The sequence below is a fragment of the Hypomesus transpacificus genome, chromosome 8 (genome assembly GCF_021917145.1).
Source record: "Hypomesus transpacificus isolate Combined female chromosome 8, fHypTra1, whole genome shotgun sequence".
Taxonomy (NCBI): domain Eukaryota; kingdom Metazoa; phylum Chordata; class Actinopteri; order Osmeriformes; family Osmeridae; genus Hypomesus; species Hypomesus transpacificus.
The window spans coordinates 12,860,574-12,878,639 of NC_061067.1; the positions used below are offsets into that span (position 1 = coordinate 12,860,574).

The following is an 18,066-nucleotide window of genomic DNA, read 5'->3' on the forward strand; positions in this document are numbered from 1 at the left end:
TTAAATTTTTCTTAAAACATCATACATTTGGTATTACTGTTAGCCAATATATAGGCTATACATTTTAAATGAAGTAATAGAAATGGCCAAGAGAAAAAGGCACTCATCTAAATATGCACAACATGTTTTTTGGCTTTAAATAATAAATGTGCAATGTGGCTGAAATGCGATTGTCTTGATTTTTTGTTCTGTGTATTAAAGCAGGCACAGGTGACACAGGGAAAGAGATGGAGGCTGCTGTGGTGACACGGTCCAGTGGAGAGACTATGACTGGTGCAGAACTAAAACTGTACACAAGAGTCATTCTGTTAACAGGGATACTACATGGAAATTAGTTTATTGAATTGATTGTCATTATTGAATATAGTTAACTGATTATTGTTCTTTTGCAACATCAAATAGCAGATGCAGAAACAGACAAGTATGGAAAAAGAAAGTAAGGGTGAAAGTGGAAGGGGGGGGGGGAGGGCGGGCCGGTCTGTGTTTCAAAGTCCCGGGCTGTTTTTCAGTCCCAGTCTGACCCTGGTGTAGCCAAAACATGAAGCATCCATTGTGAAAAAACAAAGTACCAAAGGCCAAAACCACAAGAGCATGTAGTTAAACAGGTTACAATTAAACAACATCAACCTCAAAAGTGCAAGAGTGTACCTGTAGAAAAAGCAAGCAACAATAATATGGTTCACAGCGAGTACAATAATTTTAAATCAGTTACAACTAACCAACAAGAGCAACAAGTCTCTCAACAAGAGTCATTTGTGATTCTGGAGGAAACTAACATCAGGTCCAGCAAATCATTCCTAGGTGCCGTTGTACTCCCAGAACAAGTGCGTCTTGAGGCTTTTCTTGAAGTTGGGGAAACAGTCTGTGTCTCTGATGGAGGTGGGGAGTTGGTTCCACCATTGGGGGTCCAGACAGTAGAAGAGCTTGTATTGGGACCGGGCAGTCTTGAGCGGTGGGACCACCAGACGGTTGTCAGAAGAAGACCGTAGGTCGCGGTGGGGGTGTAAGCAGGGATGCAAACGGCGCGCTTTTCGTCGCCTCCCTCTTTTTTCACGTCAGTTTGGGTGACTTGCGTGAATCGTGTAGATCCGAAGACTTTCTTGAAAGGGGGGGGGGGTTGGATGATTATAATTGCACCAACAGTAATTCTGGATTGCCTCCCCCAAACAAGTAAATAAGAAATAAGCAAATCAGCAGTAGCCTATGCGTGCAAGCGTGAACCACTAGTGTTTCTTCTTGCTGCGTATCTTTTACTGTCTGCGGTGGGTACTCAACAAACGGACTCTGGTCCGGATTATGTGCTATAGCCTATATTGTTTTCCTACTCGATGTGTTTTATATCTTCCGTGTCCAATCAGGAGCTGTAATAACTGTTATCACCATGACAACTCACTCAACGTTGGCCGCAACCTCTGTGGGTAATGCAGTTTGTGTGCGTCATTCGCAACAACGCAGGCTAATCGATTTGCTAACGGTAGCTAGCCTGCCTGTTTCTTCCTTAGCAAAAACCATGGCGTGACAAAACCCAGCGAAAAAGTTGATTTTCCGAAAATAGCAAATTTCAGACAGAATGGACGGACAAGTACACATTTGTGTTGCCGGTGGGGAGCACAAAACCGATGTGTTTAATATGCAATGAGACGGTTGCCCTTGTCAAAAGTGGTAGTGCTAACGTGAAATGTCACTATGACACAAACCATAGACTCTTTGAACAAAATTATCCCCAGAACTCTGGTCTATGGGAGAAAGATGCCTAGGGTCACAGGCACTGTGCCCTCCTAAACTTAAGTCAATTTTGAATGGGAGTCAATGGGAGAGGTATGGGCCAGTCCGTTCCGGACCCTGGACTGAATGGAAATTTGGTGAGTGGACCTTTTGAGTTTCTAATTGAGTACCCCTTTTTTATTAAGAAGGTCACCAAGGCATACACAGTTTGTGGCAAGTAGAACAAACTACCTCTCAAAAGTAAGAACCTACAGGCCTTGTCCTCCATTGATCTTGTGGTGAGGGGCCATTCCCAGGCTGTTACTCAGCTGAATGAGTTGGCTAGGATCATCAACATTTAGTACCCTTAGAGGTGGCCAGGAAGAAGAGGAAGAAGGAGTAAAACCAGAAGAAGTGCTAGATAATTTAATAAGAGTTTATGTCTCGGAATAAGCCATCTGACTAAACGGTGAGGGAGTCGGGCTAGTAATCAGAAGGTTGCCGGATCGATTCCCCGCTGTGCCACATGATGTTGTGTCCTTGGGCAAGGCACTTCACCCTACTTGCTTCGGGGGGAATGTCCCTGTACTTACTGTAAGTCGCTCTGGATAAGAGCGTCTACTAAATGACTAAAAATGTAAAAAATGTAAAATAAAAAATGAAATTGAATATTACAAATTAGTGTCGCTGTATTTTGATCTTCAGAATGTAATTTTACTCTATGTGCATATAGGGGTGGGCCAGGGATGTCAGGGGGTTGGTGGCAATGTAAGTATATGGAGATTTGCCACGGGGCTAGGGCTTCAGTTACCTCTTTCTTTTTTGACCAGACATGTATTTGCATCCCTGTGTAAGCCTGGAGGACAGACTTGATGTAGTCGTGTGCACTCCTGTTCACTGCTCGGAAGGTCAGTACCAGGGTCTTGAATCTGATATGGGCCGTGATGGGAAGCCAGTGGAGGGAGATGAGGAGCGGGGTAACATGGGAGCGTCTGGGTAGATTGAAGACCAGGCGGGCTGCTGCGTTCTGAATCCTCTGGAGAGGGCAGGTTGCGCATTAGGGCTGTCCCCGATTTAGATTTTCTTTGGTTGACCAAGACTCAACCGAAACATCTGAATTTACTAATCGAAATTAGAAACATCAAAATTCAAAAAACGTAAAAAAATAAATGAAGTAGCCTACCAACATTTTCGCAATCTGACTCAATGGCTGCTGGAGATTGCAAATTCTGCCGCTACTAATAATAAGACTCGTATCACCAGTCCTGCTGTAACCGAATGCCGATGGTATTTAGTATCTCTTACAATGTACTACAAATAAAAAATAGTTTGTTTAACATGCAAATCATCAGAGCGCGATTATTACTGCCTGAACTTGCAGCATGCGAACTCACGTAGAAGCTGACTTGGGAACAGTGCAACAGAGAAATATTTTGTTGTCTTGGCCGGAGAAGATAATGTCATTCGATTTGGATGTGATTCTTATAATAGGCATATTCAGCGCGCAACATAAAGCATGAGCGAAGTAGGACTAGGCCAACTTATGTTTTTCAGGTGGTAGGCTACATCATATTTGACGTCGAACTATGAAAACTAAACCGTTCTTGGCAGAGTTTGCATTCAAAGTTTTTCGAGTCCCCGGTACTTTGTAAATGTAAATGTACTTTAATGAAATGCTGCCATTCCAGATTTCTTTGCCATTTTGACTAATAACACCGACAAAGTAGGCTATGGCAGAGTTTGTAGTTCTGCAGCCAATTGTGCTCGTGCCCTGTGCAAAATACCAAAACAAACCGCAGATCAACGAAAGGGAAAATAGTAACACCTTTTCTTTTAAATTATACATTTTTTAGAGTTGCTTTATTTGTCTTAAATAATATAATCTACAATTTCTGTAGTACATTTAGTTAATTCAGCAATGATGACACAAACGGGAATAAGATATCACACTGCCATATGGCAGCTCGACTAAAAAAAAAATCTTAGTCGACCAAGAGCATAGCGACCAGAAAATCGACTAGTCGACTGAGTGGGGACAGCCCTATTGTGCATGCTGGGAGACCGGCGAGCAGCAGTAGTCCAACTCGGAGAGGACTTGAGGAGTGCTTGGACTAGCAGCCGGGTGGAACGCTCAGACAGGTATCTCCTGATCTTCCGGATGTTGTAGAGGGTGGATCTACGCGACCAGGAGACTGCAGCAATGTGGGCTGTGAGGGAGAGCTTGTCATCCATGGTAACCCTGAGGTTCCTGGCAGAGGAAGAAGGGGTCACCGTCGCAGATCCCAGGGTGATTGACAGGTCGTGGGAGATGAAGGGTTTGGCCGGGATGATCAGAAGTTCAGTTTTGCCGAGGTTCAGCTGGAGGTGGTGCTTGGTCATCCAGGCGGAGATGTCTGCGAGGCAGGCCTCGATCCTAGCTGAGATCCCCGGATCATTAGACCAACCCTTTCACAACTGTGTTTTGTGGTGAGAGTACTGTGTGTGTACTTGTGTAGTCATGATAATGTGTGTGTGTGTGTGTGTGTGTGTGATACACACACACACATACACTTGTGTAGCCAGGGTACCGAGTTTGTGTGTGTACTTGTATAGTCATGGTACTGAGTGTGTGTATATACTTATGTAGCCAGGATACTGAGGGTGTGTGTGTATATACCTGTGTAGTCATGGGACTGAATGTGTAGGTGGCAAGATTCCTGTGTCTTCTCAAAGTTTCTGTACACTCCCTGTATTCTCATACGAATATATGTCAATGTAAAATAAAATTGAGGTTGATCAAATCGAGCCAATTTTTTTTAAGCTTAAATTCAAGCAAAAAAAATTAAGCCCAAAACATTTTTGTATTAAATTCAAGTAGAAAAATGTCGACCTTAAATTCCGATTGTAACATCTGGGATACAAAGGATTGGTAGACCAATAAAGAAGAGAAAACACATGATGGGTGACAGGGAAAACAACCATGCTTCAGTGAGTCCGATGTGATCAAATCTTGCATTAAGGCTCGATTGCTCTGCCTATCCTTGGTATCCCAGATGTTAGAATCAGATTTTTTTAAGCTCAAAAAATATAAAATCATGCTTGAATTTTTTGGGCTTGAAATTTTAAGCTTGAATTCTTTAAGATCGGCTCGAATTTGAGCAACCTGAATTTTATTTTACATTGAAATATATTCTTATGAGAATTCAGTCTTGTTTAAATTTCAATATTAAAGTATTCAATGCCTTTTAAAATTCAAAACATTTGTTCACAGTCACTGATATGCTTTCATATACCCGCCCCCTACACTACACCCAGGGACACTAGCCTCCCCTCCCTCCTCCTACACTACACCCGGGGACACCAGCCCTCCACTCCCTCCTCCTACACTACACCCAGGGACAGTAGCCCTGGATGTGGATTTACATTTGACAGATTCATGAATATATCAAATCTCCAACATGCATTATCCTGCAGTTCACTATTAGAATCATACATTAATGTCAGCGTGTTGTGGCAGGGTATTTTCTGTCTACTCTAACCACAATAAAAAGAGGAAATAGGAAGTACTGTGAGTCCATCCCACTCTGCTTTATTACAGTAATGTTTAACTGAGGTGACCTGAACTTGACATTACATTCTTTTTTTGTAAATATTTGTTCCACTAAGACCAGTCCAGACGTGTTCATGTGACTGGTTAAGCCTTCCAGCCCTCAGGTTTTTCCTTCTCCCTTATCTCTACAGAGGGTTTACCTGAGAGGAGGGGGAGACAGGCGGGAGAGGGGAAACAGGTGTGTCATACATACAAGTATGCCCAGGTGAAGATTGTAGAGAGGTTAGTATGTCCACTGAATAAAAATGGATACATGTGTACCACAAAATCTGATGCCTCGGTTTGGCCATTCTCTCTCGATTCATACGACGTCAACCTGCAGGTGGAACATTGGCAACCCAGAAACATGGTCACTAAAATGGCTGGGATTAGATTGGGGTTGGGGGACTAGTCAAGGTTCGATGTGGTCAAATCCACCTACCTCTTTTGCTGATGGTCACAGAATAACTTTACGGCCTGGGACTCTCTCTGCCAGAAACTCTAGAGGGAGAAAACACATCACTGAGCTGAACTAAAATCACCTCAACCAAACAGACCACACCCAGACCAGACCTCACCCACAGACCGAAACCTCAACCAACAAGACCTTCGTGTTTCTTGAAAAGTAATATTTTTTAGTCTATGCACATTAAAGGTAAAAAAAAGTTCAAATGTCCCACTATTGTAGGCACTTTAAGGACCTGGTAAGCTAGTAACTTCACCGACAACATGGTTGAAAGGAAAGTTTTATGTTTTAAACTTTGGAAACGTTGGGTCAATTCCATACAACAATCTCGCCATCGTCCCTTTCTCCAGCTAGCCATCTCTGTTCACAAAGAAATTATCCATGCTTATCCAAATAACGTATAGAGCTTCAGATACATCCCTACCCCTCAAAGACCCCACCTCAACTAAACAGCAGCTCTAACAATTGTTTACTGTTGTTTAGCCAACCATTGTGGTGTGTTACAGCAGACTTGAGCACAGAGAAAATGAAAAGTAACAATCAATTCCAGTAAAGAACATCCAAGACCAACCACAGTTTCCTTCTCAATGGTCTTAAGAGACAGACAGTCGTCCTCTAGTCGTCCCAACTCCTGAACAACTGTGGCTTGGAAGCGCTCCAGGTGGCCCAACCTGAGCACAGAGGGGTGGAGTTAGGGTGGTTTGAACATATGGGGTTGAATTTAGGGTGAGTGAGCTTGCCTGTGATGGTGGACAGCACTGAGGAGTGAAGAAACGTTTTGCTGGCAGTCCGTCAAAGCCTGCTGGGACTGGGCCTCTATCTGCTTGTACCTCGACTACAGGGGAGACAAACACACCTAGACTAGACAGACTACAAACAACCATGCATTTAAATCTGAGATACCTGACCAAGCTCCTGTCCACTAAGTTTGGTGTGTGTGTGACATAATTTGTGCAGAGTGGGGGATAAAGTAGGTATTTACGTATACATACTGTCCACACCAAAACAGACATTTTAACCCCATGCATCCCAACAATTTTGATGTGTGTTTTATGTAATCACAGAGAAGTGTGCTCTCAGTTGAGTTTTGAAGGTCTGGAAGGCAGTGATGACTCCAGAGCCCATTTCAGTCTCTGACTCCACATCCCCAACCAGAGTTCTGCTCAGTGACTCTTCAGAGACAGAAACAACATAGTAAAATGAAGGAAAGTAGTTTGACCTGTGTGAGATCTTAATTTCAAGGAAATGTAAATGGATAGTCGCCGGAGTCTGCCCTAAGGTAAACAAAACAGACTGACCTGTAGCCTCCTCTAGTGGGCTGGAGGGAAACAGCACTCTGGGTTTCAGGCCAGGACCCGACATATTTCTCTTCATCTTGGCTCCAATGGAAGGCATCTCACAACAATCTGTAAGTATAAAATAGGGGGGGAAAAAACAACTGCTCATCTAGCCCACCAACATGTGGAAGCAGGCATATCAGTTCACTTAGCAGCCTTCATAAAATGGGCATACAAACCTGATAGAAGTCTCTTCCTTGGTGCTGGTGGGTTCTGGCTGGGTGCAAAGACCTGAAACAAACCAACCAGTCCAGCGTCATCATAAGTACTTCCAATTTGTGTGTCGGTTTGAATTACAGTGTGGATTGTACATCTACATATGTACTGTATGTTTCTATATGTATGTGCAAATGCATGCATGTAGTTAGCTAGATCAGGGTGGCTTCAGGCACCATTGGTGTAGATGCATATTGTTTTTCATCATCCTGATGGGTTGTTATGTCTGGGAATCCTGTGAGTAAGAATTTTGTTAAAACTCCAGTTTGATGAACAATCTAGACTTCCAGCCTGGTGCAAAGCAAACGAAAATAGCATCATTATGGTAGCACAGACATGAAACCCTTTCCATCTTAATTTAATAATCCTCATGAAAATGATTGCTTGAATAGATAATGGTGAAACAGCAAGAAATACTGATCATCTTGCCTGAGTCTATGCCAGCCATCTTAACTGAATGAGGAATCTCCATGGTTTGGTCTCTGTGTTTGTCAAACAGCTGCTCTGAAATACCTTTGTTGTAGGCACTCTCCGTGAGTGGGAAAAGAGGGCAGCTGTTATGAGTTTAAAAGAACAGATATTGTCAACAGAGACTTTACAGAGACTATACAGAGACTTACCTTAACAGGTCTGGTCTCGTCTGTACTGCTGGGAGAAGACAGGGGAAGAACTGTGGTGGGGAAAATAATGTTAAATAGTGGTGTAGGAGCCAAAATAGTTCTATACTTTATCAATTTATTTGTTTTAAAAGGACTTCCCACAGTCCAGTTTTTGGCCTGATTGGTTAACTGGGAAATAAGCTACAAGGGAAAGTACTGGGGAATGTGGCAGGAGATGCTGGTAGTGAGTTGAGGCAATCCAGTTTTTTTGTCACCAGGACCAACACTAACATCACTCAAATATTACAAACCACTGTTTTGTAAGTAGCTCATGTGATTGTGGGAACCTAGCTTTGAATTCAAGTTTTAGTTGTTACAAATATGATCTTCAATTCAGTGGACATTGGACTACACTGTAATAAAGAATAAGCTCAGTTAAAGCATAAGCACATTTCAGGAGAGCCACTACAGGTGAACTAATAGAGCTGAATGATTAATTGCATTTGATATAATATCGCAATGTGACAAAACAAGATTTTGTATTGAGATTTTACTTGGTCACGTGACAAGCAAGTAACGCAGTTTGCAGACGAAGGATCAACTTTGCACGCTACACTTTACCTTGACCTGTACGATGGCCTCAAGCTCGACAGAACCTGACCCTTTGCCAATTTTGCATTTTAAAAAGATGCTGTGCAGTGTCAAGAATTGTGCAAAACCTGCCTAGCTAACGTTGCTACCTCACGAGGCAACACCACCAACCTAATTTGGCCCAAAAAGAAACACCACAAAGCCATGTACAATGCATAGCTAAAATGCTGAACACCAATGTGTAAAATAAGCCAAAGACCACCCGACAAGATCACTGATCGAAATGTTTCAAAGCCTACTCCATATTCATGTACAAAATTACTCAAGCAGTAACAGCATCCCGAAAGATATGATGCCCCTCGGTGACACACATACAGTAGGATGACTATGGCATACCGTTTCTGAAGAAATGTTCATAGTGTTTCTTTTTCTTTTAAGATTCAACCTTTAGATGCGTGAGTCTCTCCTCCCCCCTCTCCCCCCTCCCCCCCCCCCCCCCCCGTTCACTGTCAAAGCAACGGGCTCGAATGAAGGCCCTTTTTGATGCTGGTTGAAGTTACCGCCGCATAGCCAATGACTTGAGATTCAGTCCAAGCACTGTAAAGTACATTTTAGACCGCCATGATGCCACCAATTGACACCAGAACCGAAAGGGGAGGTAGAAAAAGGAAACTTTCAGACAGACAAGTGAAGCATCTCAATTCTCAGTCTTAAAAACTGAAGAAAGACCTCATGAGAACTGCGTGATGAGATCAACACCACAATGACTGATGGTGCAACAGTGTCTTCAAGAACTGTGCGATGGAAACTGGGAGAAGGACTTGTGGCAGAATAGCAACAAAAAAAAGACAGCAAGAAATGGTCAAAGGAAGATTGGTGTAAAGTGTTGTGGACCGATGAGTCCAAGTTTGAACAGTTTGGCAACAAGCAAAGAATGTATGTTCAACCGATATATAGTATATATATATACTATATATATTTAACCAAACTCGTACACATACATTATTACATATATTAATAATATATATGCACAAGTTCGGTTGAAACACGCCCCATACTCACAGCCCAACGGAGAGTTATCAGACTAATATTCTGACTAGAATTATGAGTATGACAACGTCAGGCTAGTGAGGAGGGATTAGGAAAGTGAGGTATGCGACTTGATGGCAGGGTGTTGGAGGGGATGTAGGTTTAGGAGGGTTGACTTTAGGGTTAGATACAAGTCTTACTTTTCAGCTTAATCTTAGTCCTAGGTTTCTTCCTGCTGTAGTTCAATTTGCTCCGGGGCATACCACCTCCAGTTTCACCGAGGCTCTGCTGAGAATCTTATTAGGACATTTAGCAGAATTCTTCAACTATAAGGCCGAATCCCAATACTCCCCCTTACCCCTTCCCCTTAGTTTTGCGCGTTCCCGTGAGAGCTAGTGGTGTCCCAATACTCTTTTGGAGCTAGGGGAAGGGCTAAGACTAAGGGGTATACACCCCTTTAAACCAAGTAAGATCGGGAGCTTACTTGAAACCTAGGGCTATGTGAAAACTGCGCGACCGACAACAATGGCGACCAAATCATCCAAAGAGTCCAATAAATGTTATGTTATCGGCTTAATTAATTGATAAAAAAATTATGACAGTCTTGTTTTGTGTTATATACAGTCATGAACATATATACTTTCAACCATTTTCCTAATTTAAACGTTTCAAAAAATCGCTAGTTTGGTACCTTAATGTTACAGTTCTGAATTGCACAACAGTCCCGCATTTCTTTGACTAGCATGTCTACAGTTCTAAGTAACTAAGTAAGTTCGCTCCATTAGCAGCGAATTCCGTTTAATATCAGTGCATAACGCTACTTGCTTTGGAGATATCGATACGTGCTAGATGACGTACCTGTAACCAAGTGGCGTCCCATTTCCTAGGGCTATGTAGCCCTTACCCCTTACTTTCGAGGGCCATGGGGAAGGGGTAAGTTAAGGGGAAGGGGAAGGGGTAAGGGGGAGTATTGGGATTCGGCCTAAGTACTATTGAAAATGTAATAAAACAGCTTCCAGAGCCTTGGATATCATAGATAATGTGTTCTTTATGGCTATTTATAAGACATTCAAACCTGCCATGCTGGTTTCTCCTTGTTTTCTGGGGTACAGTGGGAGGAGCTGCAAGCCACAGGAAGACATGTTAACACTGAACAGAGTAACAGTTCACAGTCAGGGGTGAAAACGTACCCATCTGAGGAGCCTGACTGACTGAATAGATGACTTTTGGCTTTGTTCACCTGGAAACGGGTAGAAAGATGCACGGTTAAAACAAGGACAAGGGCTGTAGACTTATGGTGGTGACATATGGGGGGCTGCCCGGTGAAGGGGTAGGGAACTAGCCGTGCTGCATGGTGAAAGGGGTAGGGGACTGGGCGTGCTGCATGGTGAAGGGGTAGGAGACTGGAACGGGTATACCTCTGTGTCAGAAGAGTTGTCAGGAAGCTGAAATAAGTCCTGCACCATGCCTCCGGATCCTTCCCTGCAAACAAAAAATGTATTATTGTGGTGGCGACACACACACAAACATTAATACTAGAGTTGGGATAAGATTTGCAGAGCTACTTACACTGGACAAGCATCCTGCTTAGGTTTTCCTTTCTGGAAGTCTAAGGCAGAGACACAACCTAGTCATACATTTAAACCTGGGAATGGCTATGATGTGAGCTCTCTTGGGTGGGCGAGGGAGGGGAGTCCGAAAGTTTACCTCAAAATAAGTGATTTTTTATAAGCAAAAAAAAGAATAAAAACGCTCAAAATGAATAGTAGATATACATTTTTAAATCAATCATTAAAGTACAACAAACCATGATAGAACATACAACTCTGACATCACTAAAAAATGTTCTGAAATAATTTAATCAGTAAATGCAAATGCACCCCCTGCATCTACGGTAAAATTGCCTATGCCTATAGTGTTATTTATTCATCTAGGTTGTTTTAATACATTTGTTTTGGTGAGACCAGCAATGGAGATGCCTTCTTTCAAATTATAGGAACTGTATGGCCCTCAACTTGTGGTGATCAAAGCTGCAACATTTCTTTGAAGAATTAAACAGCAATGTCTCTTTTTAAAATATTTACCTGGTTATTTAACAGACCTTGTTGTGTGCAGTTTCATGCAGAAATAGGCAATCCAGTTTGATATAAATAGTATTGTTTCTGCATGAAACTGCTCACATCAAGGTCTGTGGATTATAGTAACCTTGTCATGATTTCTGAGAATAGACATTGCTGTTGAGTTTCTCAATAGACCGCCATGCCCCTCGGTGGCAGGGAGTCAGATGGCTGAGCGGTAAGGGAGTTGGGCTAGTAATCAGAAGGTTGCCGGATCGTTTCCCTGCCGTGCCAAATGACGTTGTGTCCTTGGGCAAGGCACTTGACCCTACTTGCCTCGGGGGAATGTCCCTGTACTTACTGGAAGTCGCTCTGGATAAGAGCGTCTGCTAAATGACTAAATGTAAATGTAAAAGATTTTGGCGCTTTGACCACCAAGTGCCATCCAGTTCTATTATATTAGAGAAATGGCAGACATCTCCATTGCTAATATCTCCAGATCTTGGCAACTCGCACCAAGACAATCTAGATGGAAGAATAGCACTACAGGTAAGAAGTAAAATATGTATTTTGGGGTGATCTGTTAAGGTGAAGGGTCAGGGTTTGTGAAGATGTACCTGTTGACAGGATGTTTATTGGGTCTGCAGGGGATGGCTGATGTTTTTCTGGAATATATGGCTACAGACAGAAGAACATAGCAGTGACAAATTTCACAATAAATCTGACGTGTTCCCTGGGTTACCTTATGTAATGCTACCAGCACCAGTTACCAGTAGGGCAGCTGTGACCAGTAGAACAGAAGAGTAGCAGTACCACGAGAGATGAGGCGTGGAACACCATCTTGGCTGCCTCTAGAATGGGCTGACAAGAGTCAAAAAAGATCTTCACCATCCTCCCCTTGGTCTTGTGGTGGCTGATGGCATTGGTCAGGTGAATGGTAAGAACAGTCTGATCATCCCAGTCTGAAGAAACACACCAGGGATGGAAATTAGCACCCGCCACCAGCCAAATGCGGGTGATTTTGTGTTGTGGCGGGTAAACTCGCTTCAGCTACCTAAATTAAAAGATCACACGGCTGTTATTAATGCTGCAGAACGCCCCATTCACTTGAATGGTGCTTCCCAACGTTCTGCGGTCAATTATGTTTCGATAACAGACCCTTGCTCTGTATAATTGACCGCTGTCAAGTGGCCTTTTTGCCTTGGATTCATGTTTTACGTAGCACTCCGCAAGTAGTCCGGTAACTTTTCCACCCCAGCGTACTCCGTTGCTTAGTGACGTCAGCTGATTTGAAGCCTCAAGAATGTTCAACGTCTATGAAGTTCAACGTCTTTGGCAAAGTTTTTTTCTGCTGATCAACACTACGAATGGTAACATATAAATTGTAAAAAGACACACTTTCTTTTTACAATTTCCATCCCTGAAACCCACACTTACAGGTTACATATATAGACCCCCCCCCCCCCCCCCCCCAAGCATGGGGGCTTCTGTTTTGCGGGTTTCTGAACAGACCAATTCTTCCATCTTACCTCTGATGCAGTATCTGTACACAATCTCTCTGGTAAGGTGTACTGACTCCCAGAGCGATGCCTGAGGAAGACCACAGAAATTAACTAACCAGAAAAGCAGCCCAACTAACACAAGTAGGGTATGCGTCCAGTTTCTCACTTCAGGGTCGTTAATAAAGAAGCTGACACAGGATGACCCAAGGTTGAAGTCTATCCAGTACTGTTCCAAGTTGTCATCTTCAGGTTTGAACAGCTGGAAAGATGGGAGAGAAGAAACAAGTAGACAGACCAGTTGACAGGGGTCAGAGCACAGGAGGAGGAAGACTCAAGGTAGACATACCTCAGTGCTGTCCAAGAACACTCTAATGCAGGGAAAAGTGTAAACCCTAACAGAGATGAAAAAGGTGGAGCAAGATTTTATAATATTTAAATATCATTTGAAAATTCATGATTTTGATCATCTGAATGAGTTTTGAGCAAACGCACCTTCTCTCATCTCCAAAATAACTGTTCACCTCATTTAGAAAAGTTCTACAATCCTATTATTCAGGAAAGACATTTATTCATAACAATATAATTGAAGTCAGCTATTCCGTACCGGAATCGTGCAAAAAAAACTTACAACTTCAAACTCTCCGTCCTTAATAATGCTGAAGGATGAGGCAAAGGCTGGATTGGAGAACCAACCAGTGGCTAGATCCTTCCTCCACTTCCTGGCTGTCATCCTACATAAAGCCTCAGACAGGCTCACCTGCATCTCATAGTCTGCAATAGGAGAACATCAACATCCTATAAAGATTTATGTTTTGCAAACCACCTGGATGGTTTAATTGGAAAGAGTGAATTTACATGCACTTACCCCCCACGTGAAGAATCCCCTTGCCAAACTTTCCACTGGAAACGACACACAAACACAGTGGTCTTTCCTCTAGTCTGGTGCAATGGTAAAGACCAATGTACCCTACCCACTAGAGGGCAGTAGAACACCAGCTAACAGTATGTTTTATAATACAGATAAGGTCTTGAACAAATAACTGTATACTGGATATACTGTGTACTTCAAGGGCCATTGTGCAAAACAGGATTAAGGACAGTCTAAGGTTATATGTGATGGGTTAGATCTATTTAAGGTTAGATGTGCAGGGTTAGATCTAGTTTAGGTTTCTTGTAAACGGTTACGGTTTGATATATTTGAGGTTAGATGTGAAGGGTTAGATCTAGTTAAGGTCATATATGAAAAGTAGGATATAGTTAAGGTTAGATCTAGTTAAGGTTGGGTGTGCCAGAGTAAGACAGGAGTCTTTTCTTACAGGAGCAGAGAATGATCTGAAGATAGGTTGAGTTTCTTTCTCTCCTCTCTCGTCATCTTGTCCAGAATGGCGTTAAATGTCCTAATGGCCTAAGCCCAGAGAACACCGTAACTCAGTTATTCATTATGTACCACACATGGACCATAGAAAACCAATGGTTACTGGTGCACAGCAAACTACAGTGCAAAAATCATATGGTTCCATTGTCCTGTATCTTGGGGACTCTGAATGGTATTGTGAAAGAGTTGTTCTGGGGTCAGATGTTTACCTCCAATCTTAAGTCGAACTTTACCCCAGAGTCTGTCACCACCCCTCCTAATTGCAGAAGGAACAGACTGGTCCACTGTCCTTTGCCTGCCCCCAGACACAAAAAAAAGATAAACCACCCTGCAATACCACTTATGAGAGAGACATATGGAGAGAATAAAATCTAAAAAAACTACCTTCTATAGTGATCTGACATACAAGCTGCGGAAAAGTAAAGAGATCAGTTTGTCAGTTTAATACAATTGACTTTTGATTCAGTATCATTACTGATTGTTTGAGCCTTAAATAAATTGTGATTAAGTCTTCCATTTATAAGGTGTAGCCCATGTTCAATTTCTCAGAAATCTTATAGTTTCTGTTTTAAAAAGTAATTCCGATTTAGTTAATATGCAAGTAGTAGGTATTGGTTCGGCACAGGCCTCCATCCTACCAAGAAGAAGTCATAGAAGGCCTCCAGCAGGGTGTGCAGCTCTTGGGCTCCTCCTCGTTCCTTCAGAGCCTTTAGTGCACTCTCAAACCAGCTAGAGATGTGCAGAGGAAAGGTCTATTACACTAAAACTGTTGTTTCATCGATTTACAAAAATAAAATACATTGTTGAAAGATCTACCCTGTACACTAAACAATTAGTCATGAGATGACTATTGATGAAGGTTTTTTTCTGTAAACTGTTGGTTTAATAATAATATTTAAAACAATGAGGCCAGCCACTGTGAAACCTCCGTTCTGGTGAAACTATGTATTGATGAAAATGTGGACAAACTATGTAACCATTTCCATTTAGGTATTTTCTGAACAATGCACTTCTGATCCTTGATTTCCGACTGCAATTTATATATAAACTATTTGTTTGTTGCTTTGGATGAAAGCGTCTGATAAATTAAATGTTTATAGTGTAGGCTTCATTATGAGTGAATATTGACTTGAAAGATTAGAGAGCAATCTAGGTTTAAAACAAAAGGTGAACATCCAAGCACTCAAACAACTTTAAGATACCGTTTAAGATGGGACGTTACGTCTTTTCCATTGTATTAAACAGGGGCGATTCTAGGATCAGACCTTTAGGGGTGCTCAGCCCCCAATGAGAAGACATGAATACAGTGCCTTGCAAAAGTGCTAAACCCCCTTGCTAATAACAGGCATACAAACAGGTCAGGGATTAAAAAAAAAGGTGATAAGGATACGGTAATCCCCTAACCCTCTAGGCAAGTCTGGGGGCATGCTCCCCCGGAAGAAAATGTATTAGATTAAAGTTAAACGCATGAATCTTGTGCACTTTGAGAGCAAAATTAAGAGGCTAGATCAATGTAGAATTTGTGCCCTTGTAAACTATGTCATGTTCCTTTAACCATAGAATTTTTTTGTATAGCATACATCATAAAAAACAGTTAAACAAACGGGATTCCCTGTGTTGAACTACTTTAAAAAGTAAAAGTCAAAAGCATCACTTACTGTAAAGCTAACACACATCCAATAGACATAGTTTTTTATATTGTATTAAAATAGTTTCTACTAGATGTGAGATGGGTCTGTAAACCTCTTCCCACGCTGCCTCTGATTGGCTGTGTGGTTTAGGCATTAGGAGTGACGATTGGTTCCAGAGGCAGTTGTAAAGTCTGGAAACACGGGTAAAATGCTGTGCTCCATTACATTTTCCATTTATTCATTTAGCAGATGCTTTTATCCAAAGCGACTTCCAAGAGAGAGCTTTAAAAGTGCATAGGTCACTGATAATAACTACACGATAGCCCCAAAGCACTGTGTTGGCCACGGCCATTACATTTTTTATTATTATTATTATTTTTAGGGGTTCTGAGATTACATTTTGAGCACCCCTAAAAAGGGTCTAAAATCGCCACTGGTATTAAATACACATTTAATGTGCTAGCCATTTTCATGTTTCAAATCTAATTTAAAAACGGATGCGTCACGTGGGAGGTGTGCGTCCAAGATTTTGCATGAAAAGGTATAAACATCACATGCAAGGAATGGAGAGAATTTTAATAAACCAACCATTCTTTGTTTTTCAACATTTGTGTGCAATATCTAGAACTTTACGTAGGCTAAGCAAGCAAGAGGAATATATTCGATTAATTATAATTCTCCTTGAGTTATAGGTAGCTTGAAAATGTGATTAGAATACAATAAATGTGCACCATTACTGGAGACGATGCCCCAATCCCCACCCCTGAGACACATACCACATCACAGCCAAGATTGGGGAGTTAAGAAAAACGTTCCAAATACAATTGACAACTTATCTTCACAACAAGGCCGTGTTTCGCCAAATTTGCGAAGTCTTCTTCCATTTCCGATACATTCTCAATGGATTTTAGAAGCATAGTGACATTGTTGAAACGATTTACATCAATCTCCTGTCAATCACATTTGTTAAAGGAGCAGGGTCATTCAGACAATTATAACTCGGCAAGCCTTTCACTTTCCAGATGATATTTTGGCTATACCGAGGGAACAATACCAACCTTGAAGGCTACTTTACTCAGCGTCGTGACCAATGACTTGGACGCTCCCTCTGCGAGGACTGCTGCAGTAATGGCTCCAACGTTACCGCCAGCGAATGCGTTCTCCAAAGTCTTCTCAAACTAATACACACGTTTTAGGAATCACATTATGCGTGCGTTTCTTTGTCAAATAGTCGATGTATTGAACTGGTAATCGTGGAATTGTATCTCTATACGATTTTGCTTGATACAAATTATTTAGGCTATTACAGCCACTAAAATACTATTAAAATACCTATTATTTCTTAAGAAAAACATAATTTATCAATTTAAACAAGCAAACTCACGTCCATAATGTGCGGCGTGGGACAGATGATCAGATCACAGGTGTAACAAATCAATTAAGTCCGTAAAACACACAAAACATTCCCGCGAGGTTCTGTAGGTGAAGCGTTCCCTTAAATTTAATGCGCTACATTTTAAAATGTGATGCAGATTGTTAGAAATGTTGAGGTGGATTACGTTCCTAAATTTCAAGTTCGTGAATTCTAAACGGGGAGATTTCGATTTCTTAGTCATTTGGAATATTGGCTTATTGAGCGAACAAATGTATATGTTACTATTGTGGGAACTCTAAAAAAAACAGAAAATTATGCACAGTCAACTAAGCAATTGTGACTACTGTAATGTCGATACGTTTGTTTGTGAACGTCTAGACACAAGAATCCACGCGGCATTGCAACCTTAAATGTATCTTTCAAATAATTATTTTTATAATAAAACAATTTGAATATGAAGTTTGTGTAAATGAACGAGCCCACTGTAGTGATTAATGTTGCCTAGTGTTTGTTGCTGGGCCGTCCAGTTGTGATGGCTACATGTCAGTGTGCTTCAGGTTTACACACAACACCGCTGATGATTTGGCAGATTGCCTGATAGCGGGCGTCTTTGTAG

The 18,066-nt window shown here is 41.8% G+C and overlaps 1 protein-coding gene across 11 annotated transcripts; it reads right to left on the reverse strand.

Moving 5' to 3' along the window:
• Positions 1-4,290: 4,290 nt before the first annotated feature.
• sycp2l (synaptonemal complex protein 2-like) lies at positions 4,291-17,982 on the reverse strand. Of its 11 annotated transcripts, none has more exons than XM_047023649.1 (28): positions 17,460-17,981; positions 17,134-17,253; positions 16,912-17,025; positions 15,083-15,181; positions 14,829-14,853; positions 14,654-14,739; positions 14,386-14,474; positions 13,935-13,969; positions 13,698-13,840; positions 13,236-13,328; positions 13,097-13,157; positions 12,381-12,529; positions 12,185-12,245; positions 11,080-11,119; positions 10,929-10,992; positions 10,701-10,750; positions 10,586-10,631; positions 9,711-9,795; positions 7,912-7,961; positions 7,721-7,820; positions 7,468-7,526; positions 7,255-7,306; positions 7,037-7,144; positions 6,801-6,910; positions 6,479-6,573; positions 6,310-6,409; positions 5,715-5,773; positions 4,291-5,609 (listed from the first exon to the last, which is right to left on the reverse strand). In XM_047023649.1, the coding sequence occupies exons 1-28, from the start codon at positions 17,463-17,465 to the stop codon at positions 5,477-5,479; spliced, it is 2,232 nt and encodes a 743-aa protein (XP_046879605.1). In that variant the 5' UTR covers positions 17,466-17,981; the 3' UTR covers positions 4,291-5,476. The 11 variants fall into 11 exon arrangements, with proteins under 11 accessions (XP_046879605.1, XP_046879604.1, XP_046879602.1 ...); XM_047023648.1 differs by having other exon boundaries at positions 9,711-9,798; XM_047023646.1 differs by having other exon boundaries at positions 4,291-5,433; positions 5,555-5,609; positions 9,711-9,798; positions 10,586-10,750; positions 17,460-17,980.
• Between the last annotated feature and the right edge of the window lie 84 nt (positions 17,983-18,066).

Excerpts from the sequence above, each read along its gene's own strand:
- sycp2l (XM_047023643.1), bottom strand. Across the intron at positions 7,962-9,710 it reads GACTAAGATTAAGCTGAAAA|TTCTTCCCCTGTCTTCTCCC; the intron begins GTAAGACTTGTA and ends TCCCCACCACAG. Across the intron at positions 6,410-6,478 it reads AGTGCTGTCCACCATCACAG|GTTGGGCCACCTGGAGCGCT; the intron begins GCAAGCTCACTC and ends CTCTGTGCTCAG.